The 14920-nt window shown below is 40.0% G+C and overlaps 1 protein-coding gene across 1 annotated transcript; it reads left to right on the top strand.

Annotated features, from left to right (window-relative positions):
- Window positions 1-78: 78 nt before the first annotated feature.
- rec8b (REC8 meiotic recombination protein b) lies at window positions 79-13031 on the top strand. The gene is made up of 16 exons (XM_034132271.1): window positions 79-170; window positions 754-896; window positions 1964-2039; window positions 2593-2710; window positions 3639-3714; window positions 4720-4787; window positions 5508-5589; window positions 6129-6192; window positions 6481-6655; window positions 7779-7854; window positions 8494-8663; window positions 8923-8962; window positions 9272-9347; window positions 9445-9546; window positions 12051-12157; window positions 12310-13031. Exons 1-16 carry the CDS (start codon window positions 79-81, stop codon window positions 12384-12386), a joined length of 1542 nt encoding a protein of 513 aa, XP_033988162.1. The 3' UTR covers window positions 12387-13031.
- Window positions 13032-14920: the final 1889 nt, after the last annotated feature.

Raw genomic sequence — 14920 nt, 5'->3', positions numbered from 1 at the left:
AAATAGACTTTACAAGTCATATCTTAATAACTAAATTTGATAGACTGTCAACAATATTTTTTATTGTCTTCTAACTAAATGGTGTTGGTCTTATTCAGGTTAGCAGAAGCAACCAGAGGCATCAAGATCACCCGCAAAGAGCTTCTCAAAGTCAATGTTGGGATAACATGGTAAAGAATGCTAGCAAGCATTTAAGTAATATAAAGATGTGTTTGATTTGTGAATGATAGTATAGTCATTGTTGTTACCATCAGCTACCCATATCTCACTTCTGCCAATCTTAAAGTCATATTACTTTGTAAAACAGCATTAAATCAGGTTAAAGTTTATCATTGTGCTACAATGCATCTTTAGCAGCTTGCTATCCAGCAATCTGCTAGGTTAGCATAGTTAGCTGTAAAGCTAATCCTACCAGAGTTTGAACCTAAATTCATACAACATAAATCGAACAATTGATAGATAGAATCGCCATCTCTAAGATAATATTTCATGTTAGAAAAAAATGCTGTTTTCAGCCTCAATTATGGAGATTTTCTGTTTTATATCGTGTTAAACTGAATATCTTTTGTTTTGGAATTACCATACAAGACATTTACAGTAGAGGCATCACCTTGGATCTTCAAAAACTGGGATGAACAAAATCTAAATTAAACGAAAATGAAAATAATCATTAGGTGTGGCCCTAAATCCAGTTTGACTTGACATACAATGTTAAATTGCATCATTGATTTTGTTAAATGTCTCAACATACAGTGGGGACATTCTGGACTATGTGACAGCTCAGGTTCCTCCACTGCAGCCGACCCTCCCGAGGCCTCGCTTCTCCCTCTACCTGTCCTCTCAGCTGCAGTACGGGGTGGTCGTGGTCTACCACCGGCAGTGTGGCTACTTGCTGGGTAAGAGGAGAAGACCAGTTGGAACAAGCGTTTAAAAAAAAAAGGGTAAAATAATCATTGTCCAGGCTACATTATCTACACACACTAACTTTAACTTAAGGCATAGTGAAAGTGAAAAGAAAAAATGTTTGACTTACTTTTGCAAGATAAGACATAACAAACAAATACTGTTTGTTCAGTTACTGTGCCAGCATTTAGATGTTAAGTAAAACAAGTGCAATGCAGTCAAGCAGGAAGAATCTTTAGTGTAGCACGAACATTTTTTTTTCAGGCGGCTTTCCAAGGTAAGCTTAGCAAAATATGAAAACACAACACACCGGTTGTCTCTGTCAGTTCTAAATGCAGAATCTCAGCTGTGTTGGTGTAAAACCAAAACATCTACACAATGAATTTTCTCAGATCCCCCCTTGCAAGTCTCATTAAGAAGCCAATATAGCGCTAATGAATGCAATATCATCAAACACAGCTGAACAGTTCCTATTCATATGGTCTTAAATTACACCCTGACATTGATATTGCGCCCGACAGATTCACAATCATGCTGTTGTCACGGAGGATGATAACAGTGAAATACAATGCATAATGATAAGCGCAGGAGATGCCAAGAAAGCATCCACCTTCTGTTTCAGCGACGGTATTTCATTTCAACAATCAGTAGAATAAAATAGGAACCTGCAAAACTGTCACATACAATTTAGAGAGCATGATGTGTTTATGCTGTATTTCAAAAGCATGGCTTCCCAGTTTCCTAATATGATCTTTGAAAATTATACCACTATTTTATTAATCCAGACTAGTAGGTGGATTTCAACAAACCCTGAGTTTATACATAATAATCTTTTATAAATTACCTTAGATAATTATAACAATGTATTTCTAGGATGCATTGCCCACTCCTCTTGTTTGTGGAGGCGAAATAATGGTCACATGACCTTCATTAGATTTGCCATGTCAGATATTTAAGACCCTGACCTCAATATGACCTCTGCTTCTGTTTCTGCAGGAAATACCTGCACTTCTCAAAAGGTGTGTTTGAAACTTTTCATATTTGTCTTCCTGTTTTCCAGCGGAGATTCAACAGACCATAGAACGCCTGCTGCGCTCTAAAAGATGCACTTACATTGACATGACTGAGTCTGACAGGTCTGCACACACACACACACACACACACACACACACACACACACACACACACACACACACACACACACACACACACACACACACACACACACACACACGCAGTGGAAGACTGTTTTGTATCCTAGGGCATCCAAAATGTGAAGCTGTGGAAAGGTTTTATATGTGTTAGAGAAATCTGAGCTCATAAGCATGTAGTGGAATATTTATGAAGGGGGATTGTTTTGGGGAATAAAGCCTGTGAAGAGATGGTAGAGTTTTATCGCGTGAGTGATGGACAAATTGAGCTTCTTTCATGTGAAGAATGGCTCGTAAATGTTTAATAAGCTGTGTCATTTAGCGGCGGTAATGTATGAGCTCTCCTGCAGATGCAATATATCTTCCTACATTCTGCACTCCATAGATGCTGTGCATGAACCTTACTCTAGTATTATTTTATCATGTCATGAAACCAACAGACAGATACAAGTATGCATAGCATTACATTAGCCTGCACAGCCCAAAACATGTGTGATTTTCAATAGTTTGATAAGTAATATTCACTCTTTTCTGGCAGGTTGGCCTTGGATGTGCCTGAAAACCTGTATATTATGGAGGAGATGGAGGGAGCTCAGGACCCTTTCTTCGGCCTCATGGCATCACACCAACTGCCCAGCCCCTATAAAACACACCAGGTATAACAACAATATCTACACCCTGAAGTACATATCCCACAATAATCTGATGTCTGTCTCATGTATCCTGTACTCATATGTATAACAATAATGTCTAAGACAAACTGAAATATTCCCACATCTTTATGACAGTAAGGCAAGCCCTCTTTGCCCGTAAGTAAAATTGAGGCTTTGGCACACACACACACACATGTACCGTCAATGCCACACCTATCTAAAGTAAACATACCGTATTTAGCCTCTACACGGCCATATAGGCTTAAAGATATGCTCTTGTGATGTTACCTGTTGGTGGTGTCAAACATTATTTGTTTTTCGACCCACACCTCAGGCATTACAAACTGACAATATCCCAGTGTTTATTATCAATCATTGATAAACCACCTACTTTAACTGAGGCGTTGTTTCATGGAGGTCAATCCCATTCTAGCAACATATGTGCAATTTCCCTCCATACTGTCCATTGGTATTATCATAAGGGGAACAGTGAATCACTTTGTACATCTATTACTGCTAGTCTGTAAATCTGGCACACACGGCTGGACTTTGTCCTCCCTGTAATCTTTCATCGTAGGAATACCGTGAGGGACTTAAATCACAGAAGAGTCCAGAACATAACATGGTGGCAATGATGTGAAAATAATTTATTGGATTCTATCATAAATTGTAAAGGATCCCTTAGCCTTTAACAATGCACAATAGAAACAGCTGTATGTTTGGCTTTTGAATTTCAACTTTTTAAACATATGGAAGTGCATCAGGTGTCAGACAGGAGGAAGAAAACAATACTAATAACCTCTGTATCATGTTTACTTACACATTGTGTTCGTTACTATGCTGTGTTCTTCAGTCTCAGTCCACACTTATGATAAATACATTTGTGTTAGTATTCTGCCTTGTTATGATACATTTGTTATATATTTTTTAGCAAATGTGTGTGAATGGAGAGGCAGCTTCACAGCACTCCCTGCTGACCAGTCCCGACGCCACACTGGACCATCAGGGTGAGACGAAATGTCATAAATAAACATATCATAAATCCTTTGGAAGCAGCCTCACCTGAACATAACTGACTTTATAACGATGTTTATAAACTGTGCAATGAGAGGATTTCTCTGGATGCTTCCACCCTGCTTTGTGACACTTTGTGGAAATATGACATTAATTAGGAATTAGGATTATTAGGATTTGTAATCGTCGCTTCGGTAACATTTTACATGTTTCCAGTCAAGATAATCAAATAATCTTCAGGGGATTTATAATTGGGTCAGTTCATTAGCTGAGATTCCAAAAGAGGATGTTGGCCCACTTATTGCTTTTTCCACTCCTGTTAGGAAATAGTGAATAAATGTTCTCTAATCAGTGAATTCATCTTCATTTATCCACACATATTACCAGGGTTCTTACGGTCATTAAAAACCTGGAAAAGTCATGGAAATTCAAAATGCTAATTCCAGGCCCTGGAAAAGTTATGGAAAACAATATTTTTCCCAAAGTTTTGGAAAAGTCATGGAAATGTAACTAAAGTTGCATCAAATATAATTTATATTTTAGCTAATCGCCGAAATAGTAACTATAATGATAATACATGCTGTATCGTGTAGTAATGAAACGAAAAATGGCATTTAACTGACGAGGTATTTAGCTGGTGAGAGATTTTAGTTGCTTTAGCGTGTAGAAGCTAGTAAGCCTACTATTTGATTTGTTTTAATAGGCACGACATGTTTCATATGCAGACCTTATTTTCCTGTTCCATGTTAAAATAAACCATTTTCAGTGGTACTGCTGAGAAAGTTTTTGGTCATGGAAAATTAGGTAAAGGTCACGGAAAAGTCATTGAAAATCATTGGTGAAAAAGTGTATGAACCCTGTATTACATGTGAATGCATCAGGCCTTATTTTGGCACAAACACTTGATCATCCTCAGCTAACCTCACATTCCTGTTGGTCTGCAAACATGTTCCTCATCCCTTACTCATCCTCATCCTCGTCCTCCTGTGCTCACCCAGGGTTCAGGTCACCTCCGGCTGCCATCTCCCTGAAGGAGAAGGAGCCGTTTGTCATCCCGACTGCTGAGGTAAACTCTCTGTCACAGTGCAGGGACAGCAAACATCCCAGTCATCATATTGAAGAACATCAGGTGTCCTGGTGAATCATTGGATGTGAACCGTGTGCTCACAGCAGCTCTAGTTAAGCTCTTTGTCACAAGCTAGCTGCTCTATGTTAGTCTTTGCTGTCCGGAGAAAGAAGCATTGGAGCAGAACAGAATATTATCCGGTGACAATAATGCTACAAAAAGAACAGATACAGTATTTATGGGAGAGGCTATTTTTAGATGTTTAAAAATGACGCCAATTTTCTGTATGTGAATAATGCAGTGGAGTTAATGGTGTAGTGGATTGTGGATGTAAAATACCTGATGCCTAACCGACTTTCCTGAATTACCTCTCAGTGTCCACAGTGCTTAAAATAAAGCAGAGCTAAATCATCTCAGTCATAAATGTCCAACGGTACATCCTTCACACACCATTACCCTCCTCATGGTGTCACTTAGCGACTGATAATGCTCCTCCTGAAGCACCATCCGCTGATGAAGCTCATTGTGGCTTGATATGATATGACTTAACTTCATCAGTCTGCACTCACAGTTTGTACATATGTGACTTTTCTCTTTGTCTGCTTGTTAGAGAGTTACCGATTTCTTTATGTATGCTCCTGTAGTTTCTGTGTTGTGTTGCTGTTGACATTGTTTACTGTTTTATTCCTATCTCCATCTATTTACTTTTCTCTCTCTCAGAATTTCGAGGGAGACGACCTTCCTGAAGTCACAGCCAGAGAGTTGGACTTGTTGTTGGATCAACCAGACCAGTTCCATAGAGGTGCGTGCTTTGTGTATCAAAAGTATTTATATCTTTGTGTTTTAGTTATTCAGTCTGATGTCCTACTGTGTGTTTGTACTACATGTAAGTATCCAATGTATCAGGCCCACAGTGTGTTCCTCTCTTGTAAAGTGTGTGCACCAGCCTACCAGGTCAAACTCTTTGTGGCCCCACTGTAAGTGCTTTTGCTGCCCCAAAGATAAGCTTTATTTTCAGAAGATTGTTTTATTTCAGAGGAGAGCAGAGTAGTAACATCTCTTAAAAACTGCTCCCTGTTCTTAGCAAAGACAGCCCAAGGTCATGTAGCATGTGCAAGTGCATGCTTTGTTTTCGCTTCTGATTCACTTCCTGCATTCAAACAGCGGAGAGTGGAAAGGGGATTTGTTAAGATACAACAGTGAAAACAAGTGTCTTTAATAAAGCAAGTCATTTGAATGCTATTAAGCTTTTTGCAGATAAGATTTGGGTGAAATGTGTTCATCTGAACGTCTTATACGTGTCGATTTGTGATGTAATTGTGACATTGTGCCACTAAACAGACACGGAGAGGCAGACAGGCGACCAGACTAATGCACGTGAGGGAGGCATGTCCCCTTTGGATCAGTGAGTCTTAGTCACTTAAAAGAAAACTCTACTTTAGCTCTGATGACCTTCAGAGCAATGTAAACTTCATAGTGATACTATCAGTCAGCCTTTGTGTGAATGCTACAACATGTTAACACAGAGGCAAACAAACAACAACAACAACACGTCACATGCTGTAGTTTCAAGAAAGACTTCAAACATAAACAGCAGCGACTGAATATTGTGTCATCAGTCAGTATATTTAGCTGTGTGTGTGTGTGGTGTGTGGTGTGGGTGTGTGTGTGTCTGTGTGTGTGTGTGTGCCAGGCTGAAGGAGACGCTGCTGAGAGCAGAGCAGAGCAGTTTGTGGCTGCTGGACCAGGAGGCGGGACACCTTGAGGACGCTCCTCTGTCATCTATTTCCCGAGAGATGACCCCTCCGCAGGTTGCCATGCCAACTCCACCCTCTGGGGAAGAGGGGACAGAAAGTTCTTGTACAAGGGTGAGAAATAGTGTTATCTAATTAGTCATTTGTTAAGTAATAGATTTGTATTTTTCCGAATTCTAACTGAAATGGTGAAACAGTGTGTGTTGTGTAGTTTGACCAATCGATTAAGAGCATACATGACGACTATAAATATTTGGAGATACCGTGTGATTACCAGAGGCATACATTTTCTCTAATTAAAATGAACTGTGTCTTTTATACCGGGACTAAATAGAAAATTCCAACTATTTATTCCAAGTGAAGGGCCTTACACCCAGTACCTGGTGTCCCAAGTAAACACAGTGATGAAGGTGATAAATCATTTGCTGTCGTGACAGATCAACTTTCATTTACATTCCACAAAGTTGGAACATAACTAGATGGAATGGAGGCGTGGGTGTGTCGACACAGTCTCATCATTTCCAGTTATTTTTTAGAACCAAGAAGTCAACAAATAAAGGTGTGGTTGACTTTCTCTGCCACCAGGTTCCTCTGCTCAGGAAGCCCGGCGCGGCGCAAGCGTCAGCTGATCTTTGCAGATCCTGAGGTCCAGATATCTGAGAGAGCAATGAAGGAACAGATCGTAAACCCGCACGCCGAGACACTGAGCATGGTACACACACACTCAGAGATCGTTTTTAAGTGGATCAACTGACTGCAGTGTATTAGAGGGATTTGGTCCCCATAGAGGTACATCTGCACCACACTGTTCTTCCACTTAGTTCATTTGGGTGTTCCTGAGATCGAACATACATACTAGCACACTAAAACAGCCCTCTTCCTGCCTGTCAACACACCATACCAAAGCTGTATAAACTATATGCAGAGACATAAACATACACTGAGGAGGGTCAACAGTTCACTGACACCATTGGATTTTCAGCTTTTGCAATTCTGTAAGAGAGAGCTGCCATCAAAGTGTATTCATCCGAGTGAGAGTTAATTAAACTCTCCTGCTCTCTGAGCCCTTTGGGGCAGACCTCATCGATTGTGTTTTGCTTTCTTTCCTTCCCTCATTTCTTGAATTACCTTTGAGACACTATCATTGACTTTAACCCTCTCTTCACGGTGTACTACGAAAACAAATCCTATCTGACACTGTACCATCAAGCTAATATGTTTTCTCTCTTCCTCTCAGTCTGAGGTATTGCTGGATTTTCCCTCCGTGACAAAGCGTGCCCCTCCTGCCCAGCTCTTCAGCGCCCCCTGTGGAGGTCAGCGCCACACTTCACCCCTGGCCATTCTATTTAATATGAACAACTATTCCTTCACTCATATCTTTCACAATACAAATCAAGACAGGATTTTAAAACTATTTCAAAGAGAAAAACTGAACAATTCTGTTGTGAAATCCCAACCCTTACTAAATACATAAATATTCAGTATCATGGTCCAAGAGAAATAACACTTTCTGAATCACGTACAATAATATTGCTAATAACAATGATGCTAAAATGCTAATAAGAATGAAGGGAAGATTGGTAATGTCGTTTTTTCAGTCACTTGAAAGCTGGCTGGTGAAATACACATGGAAATATTTAGGAAAATAATCCCATAAATGAATGTCTTAAGAAAACATTTTCCATGTTTTAGTAAGTTAAATAAGTCTCAACGGCTATCAAATATAGAATCAACATTTTTAGGTGAGATTCGAACTTGATGTCCAATCAGAGACAAAACATAGTAAGAACATGTAGAAACTGAGGCGCCTGAAGGTATAACTTCCCCCACTCATCCATTGTTTGGTAATAATACAACACATTCCTTTGTACCTTTTCACAAATTCATAACATCAGCTTTAGTGAAGAAAGTATAAAATACTGACCCTGACCTTCCCTTTGACCCCTCCACAGCCCTCGTCAATGCTGACCTCCTGTCACTATGGAAACAGTGTGCCTTGCTCACCTCCCTGCCTGGACTCTGGGGAGGAGAGGAGGAGGAGGAGAGGGCGAGAGGGGGGTCAGAGCAGGACAGAGAAATACTGAGGACAGAGAGGAAGAGGAGGCAATCGAGCATGAGAGAGGTGTGTGAAGGTGGTATTTTTAGAGCAGTCTTGTTTTAAAGCCCCTGCTACTATATAATGTCCTGAAGTTTTATCTGTAAAAATAAAATATGGCATTTCTTATTAAGCTTTAGTGCCATGCTAAAATCTGAGAGGGTATTTGTGAAGATGTGTCTGTAATAATAAGCCAGCTAGCCTGCGGTCACAGGCTGAGTGTTCAGCTCAGTGGTGAGACAAATTACATTATTCTCTTTCATGAAGCTCTGACCCTCTCTCTCAGATATCCAGTGAGTCAGGACTGCAACCCGCCGACGGCTCATGTAAGAATCCCTCCTCTCTCCCCCTCTCACACAATATGTCAGTATTTTAAATCATGTTTTGGAAGCACAAAAGACTGGTGCAGTGATGACGTCTTTTTTGGAAGCCGACCTGGAAGGTAGCGTCGCAAGGGCTCCCCACACAGAAAGCAGTTTTCATTATTTTAGAATATTGCGGAAAATAGCTCGGTGGCAAACACACACACTGTCCTGCTTTTTGAAGCGTAAATGCACTCCCTAGAGCTTTATGTTATAAAGGAACTACATTACGGTCACATGACTTTGTGTTTCTATATGTTTGTGTGTCTACAGCTGCATCAGATGTGTTGATGGACATGTCACGGGACGACAGATCCATCACCGATGTGATCACTCCCGTCAGCAGATGGTGAGTCTCAGGGGGATAGACAGACGCCCAGCTCCATGGATATAGAAAGAGATCACTGTGAGTGAGTGAGTGTGTGTGTGTGTGTGTGTGTGTTTAGGTCTCCACATATGGAGTCCCAGCTACAAATGGAGCCAATAGCAGAGGAGAACATCGAGATGCCCGAGGCTCAGACTGACACAGAGAGCAGGGACATGCTGAGGTACTCCTTACAACACACACTCAAGAATTTAGCAAAAGCCTTGCAGCTTTGAGGTTTTCCTGAAGCCAAGATGTTGTTGAATAAAAAATAGAAGAAATATATCATTTTAATTTGGTTACTTAAATTGTCCAATGTTAGCGAAGCCCTGATTGGTGGTTGGTATTCTGTCCATGGGACTTTCCTTTGAGATTGTTTTCCATCCTGACTCCTGAGTTAGTTTTTCCTCTCTGTATTCATGCTGAAAAACTGCAGTTCCACTTAATTGCACCGGTGCATCTAGAAGCTTTTAATCTACCTACGGGTGCAAATAAAGTAACCTCAACCTGACTCCAGCATTGTTGTCAGCGTCATCCTGAGGTGATGAATGTTTTGTGAGTGCTTATTTGAATAAAGGTAGACTGTGGCTGTGGAGGGTATACTAGCTCATACATATATAAAAAGCTATTTGCGTCTTCCCTCGTGACTTTGCTTATTTTCGGACAAACACTTGCCTCCAGCATCACAGGTGGACCACTTCCTACTTTGTTGGACATTTGCTTTGAAATTCAAATTAGACGAGCAACAAGCCCGAGGGACGAACCTGCGCAACACTACATTTGCATATTATACTCCGCACAGGGTTACACATTAAAACATCCATAGACTTTGAGTAAATATCACGCAGAGGCCACTCAGAGATTAGATATGAAGGAGTTTGTGCGATCAGTATTTGTTGTATAAAATAGGGTTGTCTGTGATGTCTAAAAGTGTAATTCCATAGCAGTAATAAACAGGGTGCGTACGGGTGCTGGAAATCCTTGAAAATGCTTGAAATTGTACGAGGTGTTTTCAAGGTTTGAAAAGTGCTTGAATTTTGGGAATGGTGCTTGAATTTGGGATAAAGTGCTTGAAATTGTAAATGCTTTACTTCGCTTTTTAGATTAAAAGAAAATAAAGAAGTCGGAGCGCGCTTAATTGCTTCGCTTTTACATAAAACAGCTCCGCTCCGGCCTTCCCGCGCAATGCGCGTGACCGGCAAGTGTTTTTGTTACGTGTGTGACCTGGGCATTCTGATGAGAGTGATAGATGACAGTATGCCAGGAGGTTGCCGTTTCAACGAGCGTTGGCTAGCAGAAGACAAATACAAGCCATGGCTAAGACGAGGGTCAAGCGAAGCCCAAGAGTAGCCTCCTGCAAAGTGTGCAACAATAACGATGCGAGAGTCTGCGCTGACGCCACACACCACACGAAAGGTACGCCATAGTATAGCATTTTAGATTAGGCTATCGTTGCATGTAAAATACATGACACTTTTCTCTGTGCGCGGCAAAACAAGCTCGCCAAAATGGCTTCACCAGTCTGGCAGTATTTTAAGTGTCCGAAAATGACAATAAAATAGCGGTATGCAACGTGTGTGTGAAGCAGAAATCCTGCAGCTCCACCCGCTGTGACGGACCGGTGAGCGGAGCAAAACACACATTAAGAGTTAGACCTAACACACTTAGCTATTTTATCTACCTCTGGAACAAGCTAAACTAGTTATAAATATATTTATTCTTCACTGTCGGGTCGCTCATTACTGGATCAGTGAGCTGCAGGAGATACTGACGGGCTGTCAGGAGAGAGAGAGGGGGAGAAGGAAAAGAGAGCGATATCGGTATCGGCCGATACTGATTCCGGCGATCGGCTCCAAAATTGGCGATCGGAGCATCCCTAATAATTGTATATGATATGTTTTATGATGATTGATCATGAAAGTGTTATCAAAGCTGGTAAAGTTGCAGCTAGTTTGAATGACTTTGTATACTGCAGGGTAGCTTGTGAATTTACTCCAGGTGGAACTAAAGTCTGATTTAACACTTGATTATATTTCACATCATTCATCTCTAAAGTAACTAAAGGTATTAAATACATGTAGTGGAGTCAAAGTACACCATTTACCTCTGACTTGTGTTTACTGCCAACCTAAAAGTACCTCAAAAATAGTAATCAATAATGTATTGAAAAGTTATTTGGCTGATTGTTTTATATTGGCTCAGCCAGGTTATATGGGATGCCCAGTCTACGTACAGATGGGTCACTCATTTTGAAATATTAAACTTAGTTTTCTTTTCTAACATTTTTAATTTTTCATCCTCATGTAGAATGCTATTATGAAACACACATTTGGTTGTTTATAGCATAAAGAACATCTGATTTAATGTGAGGTAGGGAAATAATCATTTGAGTATAAGTATGTGTGTATAAATATGTAATTTACAACAGCTGTAAGATGCTTGAAAATGCACCTTGAAAATGCTTGAAAAGTGCTTGAATTTGACTTTGGAAAAGGTGTAAGAACCCTGAATAAAGCCTGTATACACAATAATGTAACTTACAAGTGTCATACAGATATTAATGCAGATTTTTACATTAGATGTGTAACTGTTACCTATGTAGTTATTGGGTATAACCCCTAATGTGTCCATACAAGTCCTCAAGGTTGGATCCCATGATGCACTGCTCACCTTGCTTGTGTTTCCCAGCTGGATCTCCTCCGGACTGCAAAGATTTGGAGAAGTTACTTTTGACTCTCTGGTGTCCCGAGAGGCCAACCGCGCCACTGCAGCTCACACACTCTACAAACTGCTGGGTGAGCACGCACGTTTAATGACAATTAAGATATTGACAAGCATTGATGACCTAAGAATGAATTTCATACAAACAGTGATTGTCAGTTAAATATACAATTTTAAGATGGCTGGACAAAAATGTTGATGATTCTGTGATGTTCCTGTTCTACAGAGCTGCTGTCTGCTGGACATGTGACCATAAAACAGACTGAGCCCTACAGTGGCATCACCATAAGCCCTGCAGCCTGAACACACACACCACACAGCACACACACACACTCACACACACACATACTCACACACACAGTTGTTACTCGACCTGCTGAGGAACAGTTTTTTATATTGATGGATGTAATGAATGAATGAGAACCTTTGGCTTTCGGTAACACATGAGATCATCAGAGCCACTCATGATAGCGTTCATTTAAAAAAACACATCACACAAGTTAAATGTTTTTATATTAATTGTTAAAATACTCATAAGGGTGAAACATTGAACTGCATTATTTCCTTTTCACTGGTGTTTTTAAAAAGATATTTTTAACCATTTTAATCTGGTTTTAATTGTTCACATGGTTGTATTTAAAGATATGTATACCAACTGAATGTATTAGTGTTACTAAATGAATTGTATCTATTGTTGTTGAAGTTTTTAACATCTGAACATGTTATACAGTTTGTAAATTCTGAATGGATTTTTAACTTTTTTAATGATTTGAAATTAAGCCTTTATGCATTTTGTATTTGCTCTGTGAATTATATTTACTAATTACTTAATAACAAATATTTTTTAAGATGTTGAATTGTTTTTCCACATTCAGACCTAATAAACTTTTGCAGTTTTTGAGAAAATTACTTAATTCTTTCATGTTCTATATGATGTTGTCATCTTATATTAACAGTAGGATAACTGGAAACATTTGTAAATCAGGTTACGCCCTAATTGGATAGATAAGCAAAGTGAGTGTGTCTCTTTTTTACAGATATTGATCTCTCGAGATAAATCCCAGAATAATAGCATGAATCTAGCTTGTACTGGAATGAAAAGCATCACTCGTATAAGCTTATGGTGCAGAAACACATACAGAAACCAGTGAATTGTGACTTGTAAGTACATCAGCACTGCCCCCCCTCCAACAGCATATTGTGCCGCTCTGGCAGAAAACTCCTGCCTGACCTCATGCCCCAATAACTCCACACAATTAAAGTGTTTGCCTGTTAAATGCACTGCATGTAGAGCGGATCCATGTGGCACCTCGCTGCGACTGAGCTGAGGTCAGTGCTGCAGAAACCCTCACTCACATCAACACAGCAGAATGGGGATTTTGTTGATACTACTTGTGATACATTCTGGTTGCTATGCCAGGAAATACACTGTCCCTTAAGCAGGGTGTCCGCGGGGTCTTAAAAAGTATTAAAAGTTGATCAATCAATTTAGCAAAAATTAAGGCTATTAAGAAGTATAAAACGGCATTTTCCAAGATATTACATTTTGTAGCTTGTTTTCAATAAGTATACAAATTGTCCAAAGAGGTTGTATTCTAAAGTGTGCCTGAATGTAATCAATTGCGTAGGTGTGCAGTGTGATTATTTGTAGTTTATGGCATCCCGTTGGATTTGACGTCATCTGAACAGGACATCGCACGCTCACTGCTTGATAGCGCGCGAAGGTCCGTTTAAACAACATAGTTATGGGGAAATGCAAGTTTGCGTCCAAATGGTTGGAAGATAAGGAGGAAGGACAATCAATACTGTATATAGTAAATGTGAGGTAAAGTGTGTCGCCAATGTAACCGGTTAAAACTCGAAGTGGCGATGAGGTCTTAAAATGTATGGAAAAGGCTTAAAAAGGCCTTAAAAGGTATTACATTTGACTTCAGGATGCCTGCATATACCCTGCTTTTGACTGAAGGGATGCCTAATTGTGAACAACAAAGCCACATGGTTAAGGGCTAAATGCCTTGCTTTGAAACAGCTTGCCGGTTAGTCATGGCCACCTCCTCCACTATTAATTCATCAGTGGCACTGAAGGACAAAATGTGAGTGTTTGTTTACACACATTGCTGGGAAAGCAGGGTCACAGGCTGGCTACTGAGGCCAAAATATCATGATGTTATTCGCATGAACATAAAAAGGTGGTACAAATACCTTGTCGAAAAATGTGTTGGAAAAGATTCAACCTGTCATTTTATTTTTAAATATCCGGTTGAGCTTGAAAACATTAGCATTTGGCCTGGATTGTGGTCAGAATATATGGACATTTTGCTATTAATGCTTTACTATATTCAGGAGGTGTTGTAGCTAACTGCGTGAGTTTTAGGGCTTTTTTTGAAAGTGAAGAAAACCAGGCTAAAATCTGATTTGAGCATAAAAAAACAAGCAGAAAGATGCTATAAAGCTAAGGGAAATAAAAAATGGGGACCCTTTACATAATCAAGTGCTAACAAAATACATTATTAGTGGAAATACACTACTTTAATCAGCTACCATACCCTGATGCTTAGACCTGCCTTTGGCTCTATACATTCCCCAGCCTTTACATCATCGGTATCCGTCCGCAGTGCTGCCGTGAAGAGGATTTATTGAGTCCTCTGTCCCTGGAATGTGACATGCTGGGCCCAGAGTGCTAGTTTAGTGGTAAAAAGATGGCTTACTTACTACAGCACAACACACACACACATGGATCCACACGTGTCCCATGTGTGTGTCCCACTGTAAAGTAAGAACAAGAACACATTTTTCAAAAGCTGAAAATATGACGCTGTGCTGTGAATGATCCATGT

The sequence above is a fragment of the Trematomus bernacchii genome, unplaced genomic scaffold (assembly GCF_902827165.1).
Source record: "Trematomus bernacchii unplaced genomic scaffold, fTreBer1.1, whole genome shotgun sequence".
Classification (NCBI taxonomy): Eukaryota; Metazoa; Chordata; class Actinopteri; order Perciformes; family Nototheniidae; genus Trematomus; species Trematomus bernacchii.
This window is presented reverse-complemented; position numbering and strand designations above follow the sequence as displayed.